Genomic DNA, 21,877 nt, shown 5'->3' with positions numbered 1-21,877 from the left:
CCTAAACTTAAGACGTAAGTATTAATAATAGCCTTAATATAAGTTTAATAACTAGTAGAATAATAATAGACCTCGTAATAACTAAAATAATACCTAACAAAATACTTCCTATAGATAATATAGTAAACTTATAAACCTTAGTACTATTACTAAGAGTAACGATAAGAAACCTTAAAACCCTAAGTATTATAATTATAAAAAAATAAGATATATTACTAAAGACTATAGATAACCTAAGAAGCCTAACTAGAAGCTAATACCTAAGCAAACTAAGCAAGCTAGTATAGCAACTAAGACACCCTACGCATCCCTATCGTAGACAGGATGCTATAACGATAAATGCTTTATATACCTTAGTAATAAAGAAATAATAAGATACTAGCCTACTAGCAAAACCCTTACAATAGCCTCCTAAGCTAATAGCAAGATAATTAGAAAAACTACTAAACAACTTAACAAGATACTATAAGTATAATAACTTAAACCTATAGGCTTATTAGCCTTACGTATTACCTTAAAGCAAGCTACTTATAATAATCCTATAGGTTATGATAAAGAAACCTAATAAAGGATTAGAGACTCCGAAGCATAAGTTTAATACGAAATAAATCAAATTAAGGAATTCGAGAACAAAGAAGATTTAGATAAGGAACCTAAACATTAGTATAACCCCCTAACTAAATAACAAATCCTTAGTCTTACTAGCAACTAGACGTTCGGAGAAGGAGAAGATTTACTTTATAACTCAGATAAACCTCGTAACGTTACCTACTAACGTACTTAGACGGAGATTGCTTATAAGCTTATCCTTAGTATAGACGATACTAGCTTTAAAAAGGAACCTAAGAAAGATAATACCCCCGAACGTATTATATATAAGTAAGTAAATTAGCATAATAATAAGCAATTTATCAAACTTTATAATATACTAAATATAAGACCTAAGATATACTATACTTTATAACTTAGGATCGAAGATTACCCCTACCTTAGAATTATAAACCTAAGCTATCGCTACCTCTTTTAAGCCTAGTACTTCTTCGACTATTATAAGACGTATAACGTACATGATAAGCGAGTGAGACAGACAAGCGAGTGAGACAGTAAACCAGACCTTCGCGACAATAATATCGAAATCTATAACAAGAAATCTTAGATTGATTAATACTACTCGGATTCCTGTTCTTCGGATGTTTCCTCAATAAATTGACATGTTCTCGCGTTGTGGCCTGTATTCCCGCATACGCCACACCGACGATGAGTCGTCTCAGACCTCACTTTGCGACCACTACTCCGTCGCGTTTCCTCTTGTAGTTGCGTGTCTGCCTCTCTTTGCGACTGTATATCCTCTCCAGTAGATATAGTAAGACTTCCTCCTTTCTGTAGACGTGTTTTCTTAGCCCTTCGACGCCGACTTAATATTGCATTCTCCTCTCGAAGGATTTGAACCTCTGACTCTAGTAATGCTACCCGATGCCCTAGTCCTTCTGTCCCTCTGGCTAGCTTACTCACAGCACTATAAATTGATGCTGGAGAGCTGCTTCGGTGGCGTGAGATTCGACTCTTAATAAAAGTAGACTGTGATCTTGCTTCGCTTGGGTTGCTCGGCGTCCTAGAGATCCAAGGGTCTGGTGTCTGAGGGACCCCCTCCTCAGGCGTTGGCGTTCGGAACTTTACATCCAGCTTTGAGAGAACACTTTCTGCATTCAAAGGGACAAGTCCAGCTCCTCGGAAACCTCCCTGGATATTTTTCCTCGTAAAAGACTGCTTAAAAGCTTCGTGAAATGCTGCAAAGAAATCTTCCTTCGAGATATGGGTTGTGCCTCGCCGCATCTTATTCTCAATTTGCCGACCGTAGGCATTCTTTAACGGCTGAAAACAACCAACATCTAAGGGTTGAAGTAGATGAGACGAGTGAGCCGGCATGCACAGTGTAATAATGTTGTTTTCTTGACAAAAGAGCTCGAAGGCTGCGGAGTGGTGACTTTCATGACCATCAACAACGAGGAGGCGATATTTCCCAGACGTACGTGGTTTTGTATAAATGTCGAAGTGTCTGATCCAGTCAATACCTCTCTCGTTTGTTGTCCATCCATTTTCAGACGTTGCAATAGCCCAATCGCCCGGAAGAGAGGTTTCTGTATACCAGCTTGAGAGGTGATACTGGCCTGCAACGATGATGTATGGCGGGATGCTCTCCCCTTGGGAATTAATAGCCTGGATAACTGTAACCCATTCCCTATTGCCAGGCTGTGTCATCTTCGTATTTGAACGCCTTTCAGCACTTGTAACAACCATTCCAGAAGCAATAACGCCCATCATAAAGCCGGTCTCATCAAAGTTGTAGATATCAGCATCAGCAATACCATACTTCGCAATTGTATTCTTCACAAGCGAAAACCAGCCACGAATCACCTCTGGATCTTCGCATTGAGCTCTCTTATAGTCATACTTGCGAAAGAAACGCGTCCTAAGCTGTGGTTGTCGCTTGACGAAATTAGAAGCCTAGCGCTTCCCAACTGGAGGCGCGTCGCGCTCTGCGAGAAGTCGATTGGCCATTTCTTCCACACCACTCAGCCGGGGAGGAAATGATCGCGCATCTAGGTCGAGAATATACTCAACTATTGTCTTCTCTTCTAAATCTGATAAATTCCGTGAATTAGGCATGCTGTCGCGTCGTGAGACTATTCCCTTTAGTCGCCGGCTTAATGTTGCGTGACTGACTGTATAGAGTGCACCTGCGGCCCGAGCACTAAGTTTTGGGTCATTTCTCATTGCTTGAAGGGCAATTTGTAACCTTCTTTCAATACTAGCTGATTCCATGATTTATTGTAGAGGAAAAGGTGCCGGTCGCGTCAAGGTGCGACGGTCGCGGTTTACTGTCTCACTCGCTTGTCTGTCTCACTCGCTTATCATGTACGTTATAAGAGAAAAATACGAATACTACTTCTAACTTAAGAAATATAATAATACCCCCCTACGAAACGTCTATACTACCTATACTTTTATAAGGTAGAAACTTAGGAAGTTCGATAGCAATATCGCTATATTTACTCCTAGCTAACAATACCTTATAAGGTATACTTATAATAAAAACATAAAGTAAGAAGAATATCGAATAGATAAATACCTTATCTATATAACCTAAAAAGCAAAAGCCTATAGACTCTTATAAAAAGGATTAAGCCTCCTAAGGCTCCGATTCTAAGAAAACCGCCTTACGAAAGCATAATAAGAAAGGAAGTATATTACCTACCTAAGATAACTAAAGTAATTAAAAAACTAGACTTACTTACTAATAAAAGACTAAGATAGGTAATAACGATAAAGTCTATTTATCTAATATCCCTAAACTAGAAAGTATACTTATAACTTATAATTACTATTAACAATACGATAACTATTATGCTTATCGATAGTAAAGCCGAAATAAATTTTATATTACCTTAAATAATAAACCGACTATAACTACTATAGTAGAAGAAGGAATATATATACTAGCTTAGTAATATAGAAGGAGAATAAGTCTAGTATAAAAGAGGAACTATTAAAAACAAGACTACGCCTTTCGAGATAAGTTACCTAAATCGAAACGAATAACTCTAATTCGATATTACTAAACTCGGTATATACGATATTATATTAAGAATACTATAGTTAGAAAAGAATAACTTATAAATAGATTAGAAAATAAGCTAACTTTATTAAGATAATAACGATCTAGTCCCTAAGCAGCCTTATAAAACCTAAGCTTTAAATAGATCTACCTATTAAAAAATAGCAAAACGATATATCTACTACCTTAAGGCAAAAAAAGCTATATTACGACTATTAAAGCAAACGGATCTTAAATAAAAAGACGATCTACTTCTATCTATCTTAGAAGAATATAAAGTCTATAAAAAACTCTTCGTAGCCGAACTAGAAACTAGATTACCTAAATATACGAATTTCGATTACGAAATCCTTATTAAGGAGGGGAAAGAACCTAAGTTTAATAAAATTTATAAACTTAACCTAATAGAAATAAAAGCCTTTAATAAATACCTTAACGAAAACCTTAAGAAAGGCTATATTAAAGAATTAATATTACTAATAAGAAGCTTAATCCTATTTATATTAAAAAAGAATAGAAAACTACGACTTTATATCGACTACTAAATACTTAACGAAATAATAATTAAAAATCAATACCTACTATTATTAATCGAAGAATTATAACGACTTTTCTACGAAGCTAACTATTTTATAATACTAAACCTTAAAGGTATTTATAACCTTATTAAAATAAAGCAAGGAGAAGAATAGAAGACTACCTTTAGAATACGTAAAAGATATTTCGAATACCTTATTATGCTTTTCGGTCTTACTAATACCCTAGCTACTTTTTAAAATATAATTAACTAAGTTCTTAAGAAATACGTAGATATCTTTATAATCGTCTACCTTAACAATATCTTTATCTTCTTACTAACGATAGAATAATATAAGGAGTATATATACCTCGTACTTTAAGCCTTTTAAAATGCTAAACTCTTAGTTAAACCTAAGAAAAGCATATTTTATACTTAAAAAGTAAAATACCTTAAATTTATTATTACTTCTAGATATATTAGCATATCTAAAAAAAAAGTTTAAGCTATTAAAGAATAGCCGATACTAATAAACCTTAAGGAAGTCTAAGGATTCCTCGGATTTATTAATTTTTATTAAAAGTTTATTAGACTTTATAAAAAAATCAATATACCCTTTATAAACCTTAGTAGAAAAGACTAACCGTTTAAATAGAAAGAAAAATAAGAAACTACCTTTTAGATAATTAAAGACTATATTACTAGCAAACTAGTCTTAATAATTCCTAACCTACTAAAATAATTCGAAGTAGAAATAGACGCCTTAGACTTCGCGCTAGGAGTATAATTATCTTAATAAGACTTAAAAAGACGCTTATACCCTTATAGCTTCTTCTTACGTAAGCTCCGCGGATTAGAACTTAATTACTAGATCTATGATAAGGAACTTATAATAATTATTAAAGCATTTAAGGAATAGCAACCCTAACTCTTAGGAACTATCTACTAAGTATTTATATATATAGACTATAAAAACCTAGCCTACTTTACTACTTTAAAGGAACTTAATAAATAATAAATTAGATAGTTAAAATTCCTTTCGGAATTTAATTTCTAAATTATCTATCGGAAAGGATTAAAGAACGGCAAGGCCGACGCCTTTAGCCGACGACCGGACTACGACGTCCTAATACCGAAAGAAACCTAGGTAATTCTTAAACATAATAATAACAAAGACTTAGTACCTACTACGAAAGCTTTTATAATAACTAGACGATCTATAGTTAGCCTACCTAGCAAACTAGATAATAAAGCTATTATAAAGTTTTATAGCCTGCTAGTATACGGTTACTAAGGAATTATAAAGACTTAAAAACGATTATAATAATAATATAGAGAAAAGGTTATTAAAAAACATATTATAATAGCGATTAAGGATTATAAGGTTTGCTTTAAAAGCAAACTAGCCTAATACTAACCTTATAGATTGTTATAACCTTTACCTATACTATAAACCGCTTAGTACTTTATATTACTCGACTTTATTATTAAATTACTAAAGTCTCGAGAACCCTTTACGGAAGTCTACTTTAATAGCGTTCTCGTTATCGTTGATAGACTTACGAAGTATACCTACTTTATCCCGTATAAGGAAGTAAGCAACGCTAAAGAATTCGCCTATATAATTCTTAAGTATATTATTACTAACTATAGCATACCTAAGGAAATTATATTAGATAAAGACAAGATCTTTACTTCTAAATTTTAGAAGTTACTTACTATATAACTTAGCATCGACTAGAAAATATCTACTATATTTTACTTATAAACCGATAGATAAATAAAATAAATTAATTAGATCCTCGAAACCTACCTCTATACCTATGTTAACTATAACTAAGATAATTAGGTAGTATTATTACTAATAGCCTAATTCGCTTATAATAGCATAATAAGAAAAAGCATTAAGGAATCACCTTTCTACCTTAACTACGGATTTAAACTAACTATATACGGAGAACTACGATTAGGCATGTCTATAGTAATTAAGGCTATCGCTATAGCTAACTAAATCAAGGAAATCTAAGATAATATACGAAAAGAACTCGAATTTATATAATAACGAATAATACGATTTAGTAATAAACAAAGGATTAAGGGACTAACCTTAAAAGAAGGAGATAGCGCCTATCTTATATAGCGAAATATTAAAACGAAACGACTAAACGATAAGTTAGATTTTAAGAAACTTAGACCTTTCAAAATCTTCTAAAAAGTTTTACTAGTTAACTATAAACTCGACCTACCTAACATAATAAAATATTTTCTAACATTCTATATTTCGCTACTCGAACTAGCCTTATAAGGATTATAAATAAACGATCTTATTATAATAAAAGATAACAAACTAAAGTATAAAGTAAAACGAATTATCGACTATATTAAAGAACTAGAAGGATACTAATACCTTATCAAATAGAAAAGGTATAGTTACGAAGACAATATATAGGAACTAGCTAAAAATATTACTAATATAAAAGATAAACTCGCGACTTACTAGTAATAATACTAAGAACGAGAAACGACGCTAGTAGCGCTAGCGCTACTAACCCTAATAGATAATACTAGTTACTAACGTATTAGATACTTATATAGACATGTTAGACTACTAGTAGAAGCAGACAGACTGCGATAAGGAAAACTATTTATTTACCTAGGAATACCTAAACCTAATTAAGACTCCCCTAATAAGAAGTTTAGAATACTTAGATTCTAATTACTAAAGATAGCATCTAGGTTTACTATACTAAAAGCACTTACCGACTATGCTTTAAGAACTAAGGAAGACTTAGTAAGAGAAGGCTTTACTACCCCCTCTTTAGCTACTACTAAGGTCTCCTTATAACCTTTTTTAAATACTATTCGCTTAGCCTTGCGAATACGATCTAACTTTATAAATACCTTATTTACTTTAGCTTACGCCTTTTATAACGCCTTTATCCTTTTTCGAAATAATTCCTTGGTTTCTTCTTCCTTATCGTCTAAACGCTAAGATTTAACTATTAAACGTTTTACTATATACGAATTAGCATAAGTAAAAAACAAATAGACTTAAAACTATATAAACGTTAATAGATCGTATTATTAAAAGCGTTATACGAATGATAAGTACTGCCTACCGCGACATACTTTCTATAAACTAAGGAACTAGGTAGTATTTTATAGCATAATCCCTTAGACTAATAGCGACGATAAGGTATAACCTTAAACCCGTTCTCCGTAATGTTAAGGGAACGATAATAACGACGAAAAGTAGAAATCGTAGGATTTTTAGAAACGCGACCTAATATAGTATTAGTATTATAAGTAAATTAGGAAGTATAATTAACAGATCCCTAACCTAAGACTAACGACCTACTTATGTTAGGTCTTAAGGATAAGACCTTTAGAGAGAGGACTTAATATTACGACTTATAAATAAGGATAATAGCTAAACGACTTACTTAGGCGTTAAGCAGCTAGAATAGGATATTTATACTATAGGATTACGGGAATAATAAGGACTTACTTAGGAATAGAAGAACTATAGTATAAGTTACGTAATAATAAGATAAGACTAAGTAGGTAGTATAGGTTACTAAGCGCTTAGTTAAAGCTACTAAGCGCTTACTAACGATTACTAATCGCTTACTAATACCTAATTAGTAATTAGTAATAAGATATAGGGATTGTCTAAGACTTATATATAGTATAACTTAAGCTCGGCTTATAGTTAGACTTCTATAGCTTTTTAGTAATTAACTTTATATTTATCTTTAAGATACTTTTAACTTACCTTTACTACGAATAACTTATTAAGTCTAAGACTAATTACCTTAGCCTTTAACTACCGATCTACGATATAGCTTATAACCTACGAACTAGATTTACGATACGATAATACTATTTACTAGTATTAATCCCTAGCTTCTATTAGCAGACCTTACTATTAGATAGCTAACCGTAATACTTTATAACCTACTTTAGATTAGTTCTTTACTATTCTAAGCCTTATTTAAAAGGTTGTTAAGATAAACCGACGTCTTATGCATACTCTCCTCTAATAATATAAACGCGTTCGTCGATATCGTAAGGCTTAAGGCTACTTACTATACCCTTTAGATATATCCTTAATTAGTAAGTCTCCTCCTCCTCTACCTTATTTACCTCCCCGATAAAGCCTAGAAGTAATAGCGATACTATCTTCTCTAAGTACTTTATTCCTTACTATAAGCAAAAGGTCGAAATCACCTACCCCCAAAACTATTCTAAACCTACTAATCCCTAGCAAACTAGAAGTAATAATTAAAACCTTCCTCGACCGAGTTAATAAATTTATAAAAAAGCATAGATTTAGGATTGCAAAGTATAATAGATACTATCGTAAAAGACGTATAATTCGCTATATACTTCGTTACGATCGATTTAGGCTACTAAAGCAAGGTAGAGGTATTAGCATCTAAGCCTACGTATCTCGGAAGTATAATTACTAATAGCAAATTATTACTAAAGTAATAGAAGAGGGGAAATAGCTTTTACGTTAGTATTCTAACCTAATATATAGCTAGCATAATTATATCCCTAGCTTAGCATTATCTATATACCTATCTTATAAAAAGTTAACTAAGCTTATTAAGGATATAGTTAAGACTATTAGTCGGTAGGTTAGTATTTAGGTATATATTACGGCTAGCTAGTAATAGTAAGGTTTTTACTAATAGAAGTTAAGGCTACGATACTAATAATAGGTCTTGTATCGTATATAGGTATGTCGTATTAATAGATCAAGGGTTAGGGTAAGGTAATTAGTCTAATACTAAGTAATAAGGTATAGTAATATTATAAACTATAAGCTAAGCTAAAAGTTATCGAGGATAAATTATAAGTTAATTACTAAAGAACTATCTAAAAGGTCTTAAGCAAAGCTTAAGTCCTAATCTATATATAAGTCTTTAATAATCGCGTAATAGATCTTAATAAGCGCTTGTTATATACGATAAGTACTTATTACTAAAGGTAAGCGCTTACTTCCTTAGCTAGGCGCTTATTATATTATCTTATCTCTACGTAACCTATATAATAGTTCTTCCTTTCTAAGGTTTTTTTATTACCTTATCCTATATCTTATATATAAATACCTTATTCTAGCTACTAACCTAGGTAGGTTTATTAACCTTTTATTAAGCATAACAAATAGGTTGTAATATTAAGTCTCCCTTAGAAGGTTTAGCTTCTAGACTTAATATAAGTAGGTTGTTTTACTAAATCTATTAGTTTTTATATTTCTTTCCTTCTTTTACTAATAAGATATTAGAAGAAACTTCTATACGTAGCGTTACTTATTTACGCTATCTTTGCTATATATTTAGAATTATCTATAAGGGTTATAACGCTACTATGCCTTATTGTTAGAAGTATAAGTATATTATACTTCTATTTTACTTATTTATCCTATTTAGTCTTATCTAAGACTTAGTAGGACTTACAAAAGTAACTAGCTAAGAATGGCTGCTTGCTAGTTTAAACATATGATATTCAGATCCCTATGGAATACTCTTTTTAACCTTATCTAAAAGTCTATTTAGTTAAAGAAGATTCTAGTCTGATTTATAAGCTGCTTTATAAGCTAGTTGACGTATATACTTACGTATACTAAACCTAGCTTATAGCTTCCTATATTAGCTATTATAGGCGACGTTATACTACTATATAACTAGCCTAATTCTCTCCCTTAGCTAGCTATTAGTTCCTCAACCAACTCAGCTTCAATATAAGCCTATACATTCTTTACTATTAAAGCCCTACTTCATAAGTACAAGTTCCCTTACTCTAATACCCTGTTATAAGGATATCGTACTATCTACGAGATTCCTACCTACCGTTCCAACAGGTTATGAGCCCAGCGGAGTAATAACTTTACTTATTCTTTTATCCTCAACTCTTCGGTTATTAAATATCTTAAACTCTATTTTATTCCTATAAACAATATAAGTTTTAGGAATTTATATTTATTATTCTTTTAAACCGTATATTATTATAACGGTTATTATTATAACGGCTATATTCCCCTAAGACGAAAAGTCTAAAACTTTAACTCTATTCTAGTACTATTAAGGCAGACGAAGTGTAAGTCCTTAGTACTACTAAATACGAGACTATTAAGGGGATTACGTCTTAGAAACTATTATTCTAAGATATTACTTGCTGCTTTTAGTGCTTATATACCCTATTATAAAGGCATATCCTAGGGCTTAGCACTTAATAACAAGGCAAAATACCTGTTATTTACTCAAGGCATAGCTCCTTAGTATCTTCAGCAGCCTATTAAGGGATAAATTCCCTATATTATAAGCAGTTTTTGGGCTATAAGTCCCCTATCTCAAGGGCAATAAGTACCCAAGGGCTATAAGTCCCTATATTTAAGGGCAATAAGCACCCTATTAAAAGTCAATATGTCTTCGACTACTACGACTACTACTACTGCTATAAGAGCCGTTACAGGCTGTTTAATGCCTGAAAATCAACGATTAAAGGGTATAGATAACTGGAATACCTGGATTACTACCCTTCAAATCTATTTTAAATTGCTGAATTTATCCCAATACTTTGAGGATCAAGAGAAATATTCAGCTATAACCGAAGAGCAAAAATCACAAGCCTTACTAGTTATAAGGCAAAATTTACAGCCAGAACCTCTTAGCCTGGTTTTTAATAATAAAGACCCAGCAGAAGCCCTAAAGTTACTAAAGGATACCTATGAAGGTTCCGGGCCGGTTCTAAGGCAACAGCTATATCTCGAATTCCACGCTATTAAATTCGAGGATTATAGCTCTTTAAATCTATTTATTAGCTCTTTTAAGGCTTATTTATCTAAATTAGCCTCTGTAGGAGCAAAAATCGAGACTATAGACCAAAATACGGTCTTTATAGCTGCCTTATCAAAATCATTTCCTATTTGGGCTGAAAGGCAAAGGGCTGCCTTACGTTCTAAAGAGATACCTACTTTAGAAGCCCTTATTACGGATATATTAGATGAAAATAGGCGTGATGAGGACACCCCTATGTCTAATTCCTATATCCATAGGCAACAGTCTCAACAACGGTCTAAAAAGACTAAGAGGTCTAACTATAGACCTAATGCCTTTAAAGGCAATAATAAAAGGGAAAACCAACAGCCTCCTAGCAACTCCTACTCTTTCTATAATTTAGAATATTATAGTGGGATTGATGCTAGTTACTTTAATAAGAGGCCTAATAGCCCTAGTTCTAGTTCTAGTCCTAAGAACTGGTGGCTGTATGATTCCGGTTCTACTGTTCACATAGCTAACAGTAGAGAATTCTTTACAGCCTATACTTCTAAAGACAACCTCCCAGAAGTCAAAACAGGCGCTGGACCTATAAAACCTAAGGGCCAAGGTACTATAGACCTACCGCTCTACTTTAAAGGTCAAAGGTCAACTATTAGGCTTGAACAAGCCTTATATATACCGGATTTCACTATAAATACTATTTCAGGTCTAAGGCACTATCTCTCAGGAGGCTATATTAACGGGAATTATTTATATACCCCGTCTCACAAAGCCTTTGCTGCCTTAAATATCCCTAAAAGGGGATTTTTCCTATCTATATATGGGAAATTAGAACCTGATATTCATAGTTTGAGGAATAAAAAGACGAATAAGTCCTCCTCAACTAATAAGACTAAAAAGTCTACTACCTCTAATTATAACGAGGTTGATTTATCCTCTAGAATCGATGAACTTTCCGATTCTGAAGCCTCTAACTATATGGCTTTTGAGGAATTACAAGGTAACCCTAACCCTAAGGGTCTAAAGGGTCAAAATAACCCTAATCTTAAGGGTAATAACCCTACTAATCCTACTATGGATTGGCATAACAAATTAGGACATCCTAGTTACTCTTACCTATATAAGACAACTAAGATAACTAAGGGGATTCCTATCAACCAGCTTAAAAAGGACGATTTACAGTGCCCTAGCTGTGAGAAAGCTAAGTTAACTAGACAACAGTCTATAGTTAACTATAACAGGGCTACTAAACCTCTCGATCGACTATGTATCGATACGATTAAGATTACGCCTTCTACTATAGCTGGGAATATCTACGCTATCCCATATACTGACGATTATACTAGCTATAGAGATATAGATTTCAGTCCTACTAAGGATAAAATCTTATCTCTTGTACAAAATAAGCTAGAATATTATTATACGCAGTATAACCAGTACCCTAAGTCATTACGAATTGATAATGGTACTGAATTCGCTATAAGCGAATTAGAAGCCTATACTAAACCTAAAGGGATAGTTATAGAGCTTACTACTGCATACACGCCAGAACAAAACGGTATAGCTGAACGAGCAAATCGAATCATAGTTGAAAAGGCTAGAACTATATTACTAGCTTTAAAACTACCTCTATTTCTATGGGATGAAGTCTTTAAAGCTGTTATTAAGTTATTAAACTATACAGCTACTTCAAGACTCCCTATTACACCATACGAGGCATTTTTCAACTATATATTTCCTAATAAGGATAATCGACCTGATTTATCTTCCTTATATAACATAGGAGATTCGGTCTATATATATTATCCTAAGGAAAAACAAGTCAAATCGAATAAGGTTTATACCTATACTCAAGAGGGCATATACCTCTATACAGAGGCAACGAATATTCATATTATATACTGCCCTACTAAGCCTTATAAATCACGAATCATAAGGGCTACTCATATTCGTTTTATACGAAATACTATAAGAGAGGGGGAACAAGAGGCTCAAGATTCCTCTAAATCCATTACTTCTAGTATTTCTAAAGACGTCTCTAGAGACGTTAAAGAAGCTAAAGAAGTTATACCATCTAAAGACGTCTCTAAAGACGTTATAGTCTCTAAAGACTTTAAAAACAAAATCGAAATCAGGCTTCCTTCTATTAAGAACAAGGAGGAATATATAACTATTAAAGAGAATAACTATATTATTCACTATCTCTTTTCTAGTTACTATACTAAGGAACCGTCTACTATTAAACAGGTTCTTAAAAGCCCTGAAAAAGACAAATGGCTTAAAGCTATATATCAAGAGATTTCCCAACTTATCTCTAAAGGCACCTTTAAGGCTATAAATTCTAAGTTAGCCTCAACCCAGCCTATAACGGCTAGATGGGTATTTAAGCGGAAATTATTACCTAATGGAAAAATCGATAAATATAAAGCCCGCCTTGTGGCTAGAGGCTTTGAACAACGTTACGGAATCGATTATTTCCAGACTTTCGCTATAGGGTCTAACCCTACAACTTATAGGGTTTTATTTGCCCTTGCCGCCTATTACGATTGGGAAATTCATCATATCGATATCATAGGAGCTTTTTTAAACGGCGAATTAGAGGAAGATATCTATTTAGATCCCTCTAATATTCCTCTAGCTGAATTCTTTAAACAGAACCCTAAACAAAACACTATAGGATATAATCCTACTAGTAATCAGGTTCTAAAGCTAGAAAAAGCCCTATACGGCCTAAAACAGAGCCCTCGACAGTGGCAACTTAAGGTTAAGGCTATATTTAAACAACTAGGCCTACAACCTCTTAAATCCGACGAGGCAACCTACTATAATAATAATAAGGACAATCCTATTATCATAGTAACCCACGTCGACGATTTTATTATATTCGCTAAGAATCTTAACGAAATAAAGAAGCTTAAGTTATTGGTTTCTAAATTCGTTGAAATTAAGGATCTAGGCGAAATCAGCTATTTTCTAGGTCTCAAGATCACTAGAGATAGACCTAATGGGTCTTTACAAATCTCTCAAAGCCACTATATTCAACAAATCCTAGAAAACAACAACTTTAACGGCATTCAAGAGGCTATACGAGAGGCTATTTGGCTTCAAGGTCTCCTATCTGAACTAGGCTTTAACTATAAGCCGATACCAATCAAAACCGATAATAACGGAGCCCTAAACCTAGCCTATAACCCAGAATATCATAATCGAACAAAACACACGGCGATATACTATTATTATACTAGGCAAGAAGTAGAAAAAGGAAATATCTCTATATCCTATATTCCTTCTACTAGTATGCCGGCTGACGGGTTAACTAAGCCTCTATCTAGACCTAACTTTATTAAGTTTATTAAACTTATAGGTTTAGATCCTTCTTCTAGTATTAACTAGAATTACCCTTTTATCTTTTCTACTAAATAGTATAAAAGAGGGGGTGTTAGAAGTATAAGTATATTATACTTCTATTTTACTTATTTATCCTATTTAGTCTTATCTAAGACTTAGTAGGACTTACAAAAGTAACTAGCTAAGAATGGCTGCTTGCTAGTTTAAACATATGATATTCAGATCCCTATGGAATACTCTCTTTAACCTTATCTAAAAGTCTATTTAGTTAAAGAAGATTCTAGTCTGATTTATAAGCTGCTTTATAAGCTAGTTGACGTATATACTTACGTATACTAAACCTAGCTTATAGCTTCCTATATTAGCTATTATAGGCGACGTTATACTACTATATAACTAGCCTAATTCTCTCCCTTAGCTAGCTATTAGTTCCTCAACCAACTCAGCTTCAATATAAGCCTATACATTCTTTACTATTAAAGCCCTACTTCATAAGTACAAGTTCCCTTACTCTAATACCCTGTTATAAGGATATCGTACTATCTACGAGATTCCTACCTACCGTTCCAACACTATTAGTATTTCTTAGCCGAATTAGTAGGTTATTATCTTTTACCTTTTTCTCTTCTTTACTTATAAAGTCGGTTATCTATCTTAATAGTAAGTTTAGTATAGCTAAGAAAGTCTTTTAGTTTATCTAACTTAACGATCTCGTCTTTAACCTTATCTTTAAGTCTTAAGTAGAAGATAAATATCTTAGACTTATTAGTTATATCTAAGGTAGTGTAAAAGTATCGAAACTCGGTAGCATAGTAAATTACTAACTTAGTTTATCTAAGGTTATTAAGTTTCCTTTCTACCTTGCTATGTTTATCTAGGTCTTAGAATAGGGATTTAAGTATATACTCGAATCCTTTAAAGCTATCGAAAATATTATAAGTCTCTATATTATAGTTTTCTAACGTTTTGTTCTATTAGTAATTTTCTAAAAATAGTTTAAACTATTAAAAGGCTTTCCTATCTAGGAAGGTCGAAGCGTATAAAACTTTCTTAAACTTATTTCTAAAGTTAAAATAGTAAAAGTTATAATAATTCTTAAGTTAAATTAGGAATCCTTTAAGTTTATTAAAAGTATTATTATACTTACTTAAGGTATTAAAATAAAGCTTCTCTCGTCTATCTATAAAGGTTTAGATAATATTAGTAATACCTTGTAAGGTATAGTTCTAGTTTAAGAGTTCCTAGTTACGTCTTTTAAGGTTCTAGATAGTAGCTTAAAGTTACTTAAAGACTACGGTATTCGAATTAAATATTTCTTAAAGTCTCCTAACGTTATGGTTATTCTTATAAACCTAACGCTAAAGTTCTTTATTATTATTATCTTCTTCTTCTTTAGATTCTTTTTCTACGTCCTTTATTTCTTCTTCTCTAAGTTCCTAAGCAAGGTTCTTAACAAGTACTTTCCCCTTAGAAGAGTTAGGAGAAGTAGTAGGAGTTTTAGTAGTACTAGATAAAGATATCTTATCGAAGGTATTATTTATTAGTTTTATAGGGTTAACTTACTAAATAGAAGTAATTAAAGTATTACGGCTAGCTAGTAATAGTAAGGTTTCTACTAATAGAAGTTAAGGCTACGATACTAATAATAGGTTTTATATCGTATATAGGTATATCGTACTAGTAGATCGAAGGTTAAGGTAAGGTAATTAGTTTTATACTAAGTAATAAGGTATAGTAATATTATAAACTATAAGCTAAGCTAAAAGTTATTAAAGATAAATTATAAGTTAATTACTAAAGAACTATCTAAAAAGTCTTAAGTAAAGCTTAAGTCTTAATCTATATATAAGTCCTTAATAATTACGTAATAGATCTTAATAAGCGCTTGTCGTATACGATAAGTACTTATTACTAAGGGTAAGCGCTTACTTCCTTAGCTAGGCGCTTATTATATTATCTTATCTCTACGTAACCTATATAATAGTTCTTCCCTTCTAAGGTTCCTTTATCACCTTATCCCGTGTCTTATATATAAATGCCTTGTTCTAGCCGCTAACCTAGGTAGGTCTGTCAACCCTCTGTTAGGCATAACGAACGGGTCGTAACAGTATACGACGTAAGTACTATTATTTAAGAGTAGTTTCCTAAATCTATTTTTACCTAGCAGGATATCTATAATGCTAAAGCCTGAATCAATCGCGAAAAGCTTAATAGGTATATACTAACTATAGCTCTAAATAAGCTTTTTAATAAGTAGGAGATCCCTTATATTATAAAGTAAGTAGATAATAAGCTGAATCGGCTTATTAGGCTTGTCTAGACGTTTCTATACTCTCTCCGGATATAGAAGCGGTTCCCCGAGGTTATTAGCTTTGATAATACTTATAATACTAATCGCTTTAAGCTTCTACTCTTCTAAGCTATAAGGCAAACATGTCTTAGATCGGTATTTAATTGTTACGACCCGTTGGACATGGTCGCCAACACGACCCCGCCTGGATCCCGGCGGCTAACGCAGGGCATATGTAACCCAGCCGACAGGTGTAACCAGGGATCCTCGGAACGGAAGAACTATGGACAAGTCACGTGGCCTCGGGGATAACGCGGGGTAGGGACAACCCGGGCTGGATATGTTGGATATGTCAGATATCCAACCGATCCCCGGATATGTTGGATATGTCAAATATCCAACCGATTCCCGGATATGTTGGATATGTCAAATATCCAACATAGCCAAGATAAGGAGGACCGTTCAGGACTTGTATATAGGATGGACTCGAGCCGGGCTCGAGGACAGACTTCCATAGCTCTTCAGCAATCAACTTTGTGATTACCCTAACCGGTACTTTCAGCTATACCTAAGTGACGACTACTCTACGACTCTTGTTGAGGCCTTGACTGATCACCAAGACCTTTGAAGATCTACGATCTATTCGACCAGGACCACGGAACGACTGTTACTACTCTCAATCCCTGGCTTACTGTTAACACAAACCCACTGTCAGTTAGCTGGCCGTAACATTAATATAATATTTAGTCTTATTAATAATAAGAGACTAGAAGGGTTTTAGTTCTTATCGCAAAGTATCTTATAACTTATTAATTAGAACTCTATTTGCTAACTAGATATTATTATTACCGACTACGATAGATAGATAAAGGTAGCTTTTAATAAATACTTTCCAAATATATAATAACAGCTTTATATTTACTATATTAACTTAAACGTTATGCTTAAAGCTAAGTAGAAGTAGCTTTAAAGCTATTTTAGTAATAGTAGGTCTGAAGAAGACGATCTAGCTTTATAACTAGTTACTAAACTTAGTAATAAGGACTATGCCTATATCTATACTTTAGTAGATAAGGCTATGCTATATAGCTACTAGGGGGTTTTTATAATATAGAAGTTAGTTCTATTTACTAAGATAGAGGATGCCTTTAGGAAAGTATAGGCAAACCTTTGCAAAGAGTTTAAAGACTAACGGCTTATTCTAAACTACTTATATAGAATATATCTACTACTAAGGGAGTAGTAAGTATGTTATTCTATTCGCTAGTACCGAAACTTCGGTATCTATATAACCTTAAAGACGGAATTAAGTAATAATAATATTAAAGGCTATCTTCTTAATAGACTTAGCTACCTATATTACTTAGTTAATATAATATAGGATATACTTAAGGATTAAGAAGTTTGCTTTAAGCAAGCTTGTATATAGGATAAGATCCTTATAAGCTATAAGTTTATAAGGAATAGATCTAAGTACCTTAGGGAGCTTCGAATAATACTTTTATTATAGTGTCTTGGTTTGATTACGAAGCAATACCGTCTAGTAAAGAAGGCTTTACTAATAAGTAGAAATCTATTTCTAACGCCTTTTAGAGACTATATAGAAGACTATACTATCTTTATAAAGTATAATATCTTATACTATTATAAGATCTATTCTAAACTTATAGATAGGGTATAGTTTATAAAGGATAAGGTTTACTTACGATAATAGCTATAGAAGTCTTCTTCCTAAGATCTATATCGACGGATCCTTAATCCGAAGATTATAAGAAACCTTTATAATAGACTTAAGAACTTAATATAGCTAGTCTTATTATCCTTATTATTAAGGGATAATACTTAATTAAGCAGCTAGCTAGCTAGATAATTATATAGCTAACTATAAAGTTAATAACCTAGCTAATTAATAGCAAGGCGTAAGCATAGCAAACTACTAGGAAGCCGTAATAAGATTACCTTAGTAAGGCTTATATAAGAGATAGCTAGTAGCTAGGCGCTAACTTCTTCCTAGTAGTAGATATAAAGCTAAGTAACTATTCTTAGTACTAGCTAATTAACTAGCTTTCGTTTAAATAGAAGAAGATTATAAGCAAGTATCCGTAAGATAAGGAGTTAATAGGAACTACTTAGTAATAGTAATAAGAGTCTTAAACGTTAAAAGTAGGGGGGGTATTTTTTATTATTATATAAGAAGAAATAAAAGTAGAAATTAATTAAGATTTATAAAAGCCGTTTTAGTTTAGTTTAATAAAACCTAATTCTTTTTTAGAAAGGAAGAAAAAGACCTACTATTTAAGATTTATAAAAGCGGTTGTTTAGATAGTTTTGCAAATCTTAAATAGGAGGAATAGCTAAGAAACGTAGGCTAGTAAGGCAGGCCGGCTTTATGTCTATAAAACGGAGGCAGGCCTCTTATAGCTGTGAAAAGGTGGGGCGTTAGCAACGCTGGCCTTACCGCCTTCGCCGACTTGTACCTATGGGTCACCAAAATTTCTAGCCAATCACAACCTTAGAATGTAATGCGTCCCTAAGGATGATGCGTCCCTATCAATTCGTGATGCGTCCCTATCAATTCCCTTTATTAAATCGCGAACTACCTTCTAGTTACTTTATTTATAAAGCTTAAAAGTTCATATAATAACGCCCTCAAATACCTTCTTCTATGCAAGTGACATACAAATCTGCTGAAGGGCCCTTTGCACTGCAAGATGGAGAAAATTGCTCCATCTAGTCAAAAAGTAAGTACTTTTGTAAACAGATGAAGGTGCACTGTGATAAAGCCTACAAGGTTTTCAAGACCAACAAAAGCAATTTGCTAAGCTTTAGGATCTCGTATCTGGTTTGATTGCTCCTTGAGTATGAGAAGTTCAACTTACTTGATTTTTATATATATATATAAACCTCAATTGTTCTCAAAGAGTCACAATAGGGTATTTTCTCAACTGCATCACCTTAAGTCTTCCCCCTTCACTTGACCTGCATTCTACTACCAGCCTAAACTCATCATGATGAAGCTCCTCTGTATGGCTCCTGGCATCACATTGTTGATTAGGCTAACATTCTAGCAGATCTTGCGGTCACATGCTATGCGAGCGTTGCATATGCGGCCCCCATTGTCGAAGAAACAACGCTCAACACCACGCTCGCGTCCAATTTCGCTGAACTAGAAAGCCGGGCTGCTGGGTACAGCGTCATCACTCCAAACACACTTGAGGACTGTAAAGATCATGTTTACGCCGGTCATGATGCTCAGGCCTACTTCTCTTACTGCACTTCTTCAGCTTCTTACGTCGTGAACTGCAAAAACTTTCAAGGCCGCAACGAAAACACGCCAGCTATTGCCTGCCCGGCCGACTATTTCTGCGAGAACTCGGACTCTTATGGTAGTGCCAGTACCGACCGAAAGACCGGCACCCATGTTCGATGCATTCACCAGGACGCTAAAGAAACAATTACTGTCCGAGCAAACTACGATACAAAGTCGGCGGCATACTGTAACGGAGAACAGAAAAGCTTCCATGCTTTGATTGAGACTTGGGGGGCTAAAAGCCCTGTGAGCTATAGCTTCTTGGTCACAAAGGACAGTGGTGCTACTTGGAGCAATGCTGGATCGAGCTCAGGAGGCCCTGGGTACTCTAGGATGGCCTTCTCCTATCTCGGAAACGGGTGCTTCAAAGCCGTAGTTACTGCTGGTGCCTACGGTGTCAGTAGCATTTTGAGAATTGGGAAACCAAATGGATTTTAATGTGGACGAGCAAGAGGCATCAGATGCTTGCTTCCTGCATAGATGGCTGATGCCGGACTGCACAGGTCAGCTAGAAGGATATCTAAGGCAAGGTTGGGTTGGGTATTGATAGGTTGGGTTTTTTCATCCCATGAGGTCTGAGAAGGCCTTACAATATGCGTTAAGCTAGGTTACTAAACAGGGGTTTTTACCAACCAGATTACTTTTCCCGTTACCACTTCAAATTCTCGGTATTTGAATCTTATGCTATTCTTTCTGACTTTGTTCTCCACTCAGCAAGCCAAACGACAGTCGGCCTTACTCAACCAATATATACTTATCAATCAGTATTTAAGAAATTTTTAATTTGATCCTGATTATTGATATCTATTCTCTCCCCTGCGTTGCTTTTTTTCCAAATCAAAAAACACAGCGCTAAATTATCTTCTAGACTCTGGTACTTTTGTGTGGTAAGGCTTCCTTTGGAGGTTTGATTGGGAAGGTAAGCATGCTCGTGCCCTGGACTCATTCATAATTCGCATAAGACCCAGCGTGAATGTTATTTAGTAAGCATCATGTGTCGACGACAAAGGGTGGCTCTGGCTCCTTAAACTCCATTCTTGAAGTTCTTTACTGATATGTTCCCTAAGGTAAGGACATGTTGGAGAAATATTGTCAACCTTTTTGGGTTTACATCACAAAAAAGCATTCAGAGTATCGCGAAAGAATGTCCGTCAATGCCTCAAGTCTCCGATTGCTGATGCTTGGCTTATTATCTCCCTGGTTAGTCTTGGACGTCCCCTCCCAACACTTTATCTAGCACATCTCGAGTGCCCACCACCTGCGCAAACTCCTCATGCAAGCTGGCTAAACTGACTGCATGCACAGTCTCTGCGTCAAAGCCGCCCTTTTCATAAGTAGCAACAGCATCCCGAACGAGAACGACCCCATGCACATCATGCCCATTCCCATCAGGCCCGCCTTCGTCACCGAGAACCTGCAAGTTCGCCGCCATGCGGACAGTGGTGCTCACGCAGTGATCGGTAGTCAATCCTACAACTACAAGCTGACGAATCCCGGCAGACCTGAGCATCGACTCTAGATTCGTGCCTATGAAGCCGCTGTTGAAGTGTTTGACTAGAACCGGTTCGGAGTCCAGAGGTGCGGCGAACGGTAGTGGCGTTACGGAGGGTACGGACGAGCCTTCGAGGAAGTGCGACGGGTGTAATGCGGACGCAGGATGAGTGGAGTGGTGATGAACATGAATTATGGATACCGGATTCCCAGTGGATTTTGAAGAGGCGATGTTGCTGTTGTGCTCGCGGGCTGCATGAAGGAGTTGACTGACATTTTGTTCGAACAATGGTGTACTGCGAGAAGAGCCCCAGTGCGTTGGATGTTTGAAGCCTTCTTGAATGTCAATCAACAGGAGAGCAGTGTGTGTTTTTGAAGCCGAACGCATAATGTCTACTTGGGCTTTTTGGAACCTGTTGAATTCTGGAGTAGAAATGATTGAGATCGTAACTTTCTTGTGCTTTACACTTGTTGTGGAATTGTCAGTTCTAGATTTATGTTTGTAGATGTGACTCAA

At 34.5% G+C, this 21,877-nt stretch overlaps 3 protein-coding genes across 3 annotated transcripts; 1 reads left to right on the top strand and 2 right to left on the bottom strand.

The window, feature by feature from the left end:
- Positions 1 to 1,167: 1,167 nt before the first annotated feature.
- Positions 1,168 to 2,667, bottom strand: CTRU02_207919 (transposase; the record flags this gene model as incomplete). The annotated part of the gene is made up of 2 exons (XM_070204990.1): positions 1,168 to 2,487; positions 2,521 to 2,667. 2 exons carry the CDS (start codon positions 2,665 to 2,667, stop codon positions 1,168 to 1,170), a joined length of 1,467 nt encoding a protein of 488 aa, XP_070061523.1.
- An 18,346-nt stretch (positions 2,668 to 21,013) lies between these two features.
- Positions 21,014 to 21,388, top strand: CTRU02_207918 (uncharacterized protein; the record flags this gene model as incomplete). The annotated part of the gene is made up of 2 exons (XM_036733094.1): positions 21,014 to 21,069; positions 21,175 to 21,388. The coding sequence occupies 2 exons, from the start codon at positions 21,014 to 21,016 to the stop codon at positions 21,386 to 21,388; spliced, it is 270 nt and encodes an 89-aa protein (XP_036575135.1).
- On the bottom strand, positions 21,071 to 21,748 carry CTRU02_207917 (isochorismatase family; the record flags this gene model as incomplete). The annotated part of the gene is made up of 1 exon (XM_036733095.1): positions 21,071 to 21,748. One exon carries the CDS (start codon positions 21,746 to 21,748, stop codon positions 21,071 to 21,073), a length of 678 nt encoding a protein of 225 aa, XP_036575136.1.
- Positions 21,749 to 21,877: the final 129 nt, after the last annotated feature.

The sequence above is a fragment of the Colletotrichum truncatum genome (assembly GCF_014235925.2).
Source record: "Colletotrichum truncatum strain CMES1059 chromosome Unknown Contig_0004, whole genome shotgun sequence".
Lineage (NCBI taxonomy): Eukaryota > Fungi > Ascomycota > Sordariomycetes > Glomerellales > Glomerellaceae > Colletotrichum > Colletotrichum truncatum.
Note: the sequence above shows the minus strand (reverse complement) of the source record. Positions and strands in the feature narration are given on the sequence as shown.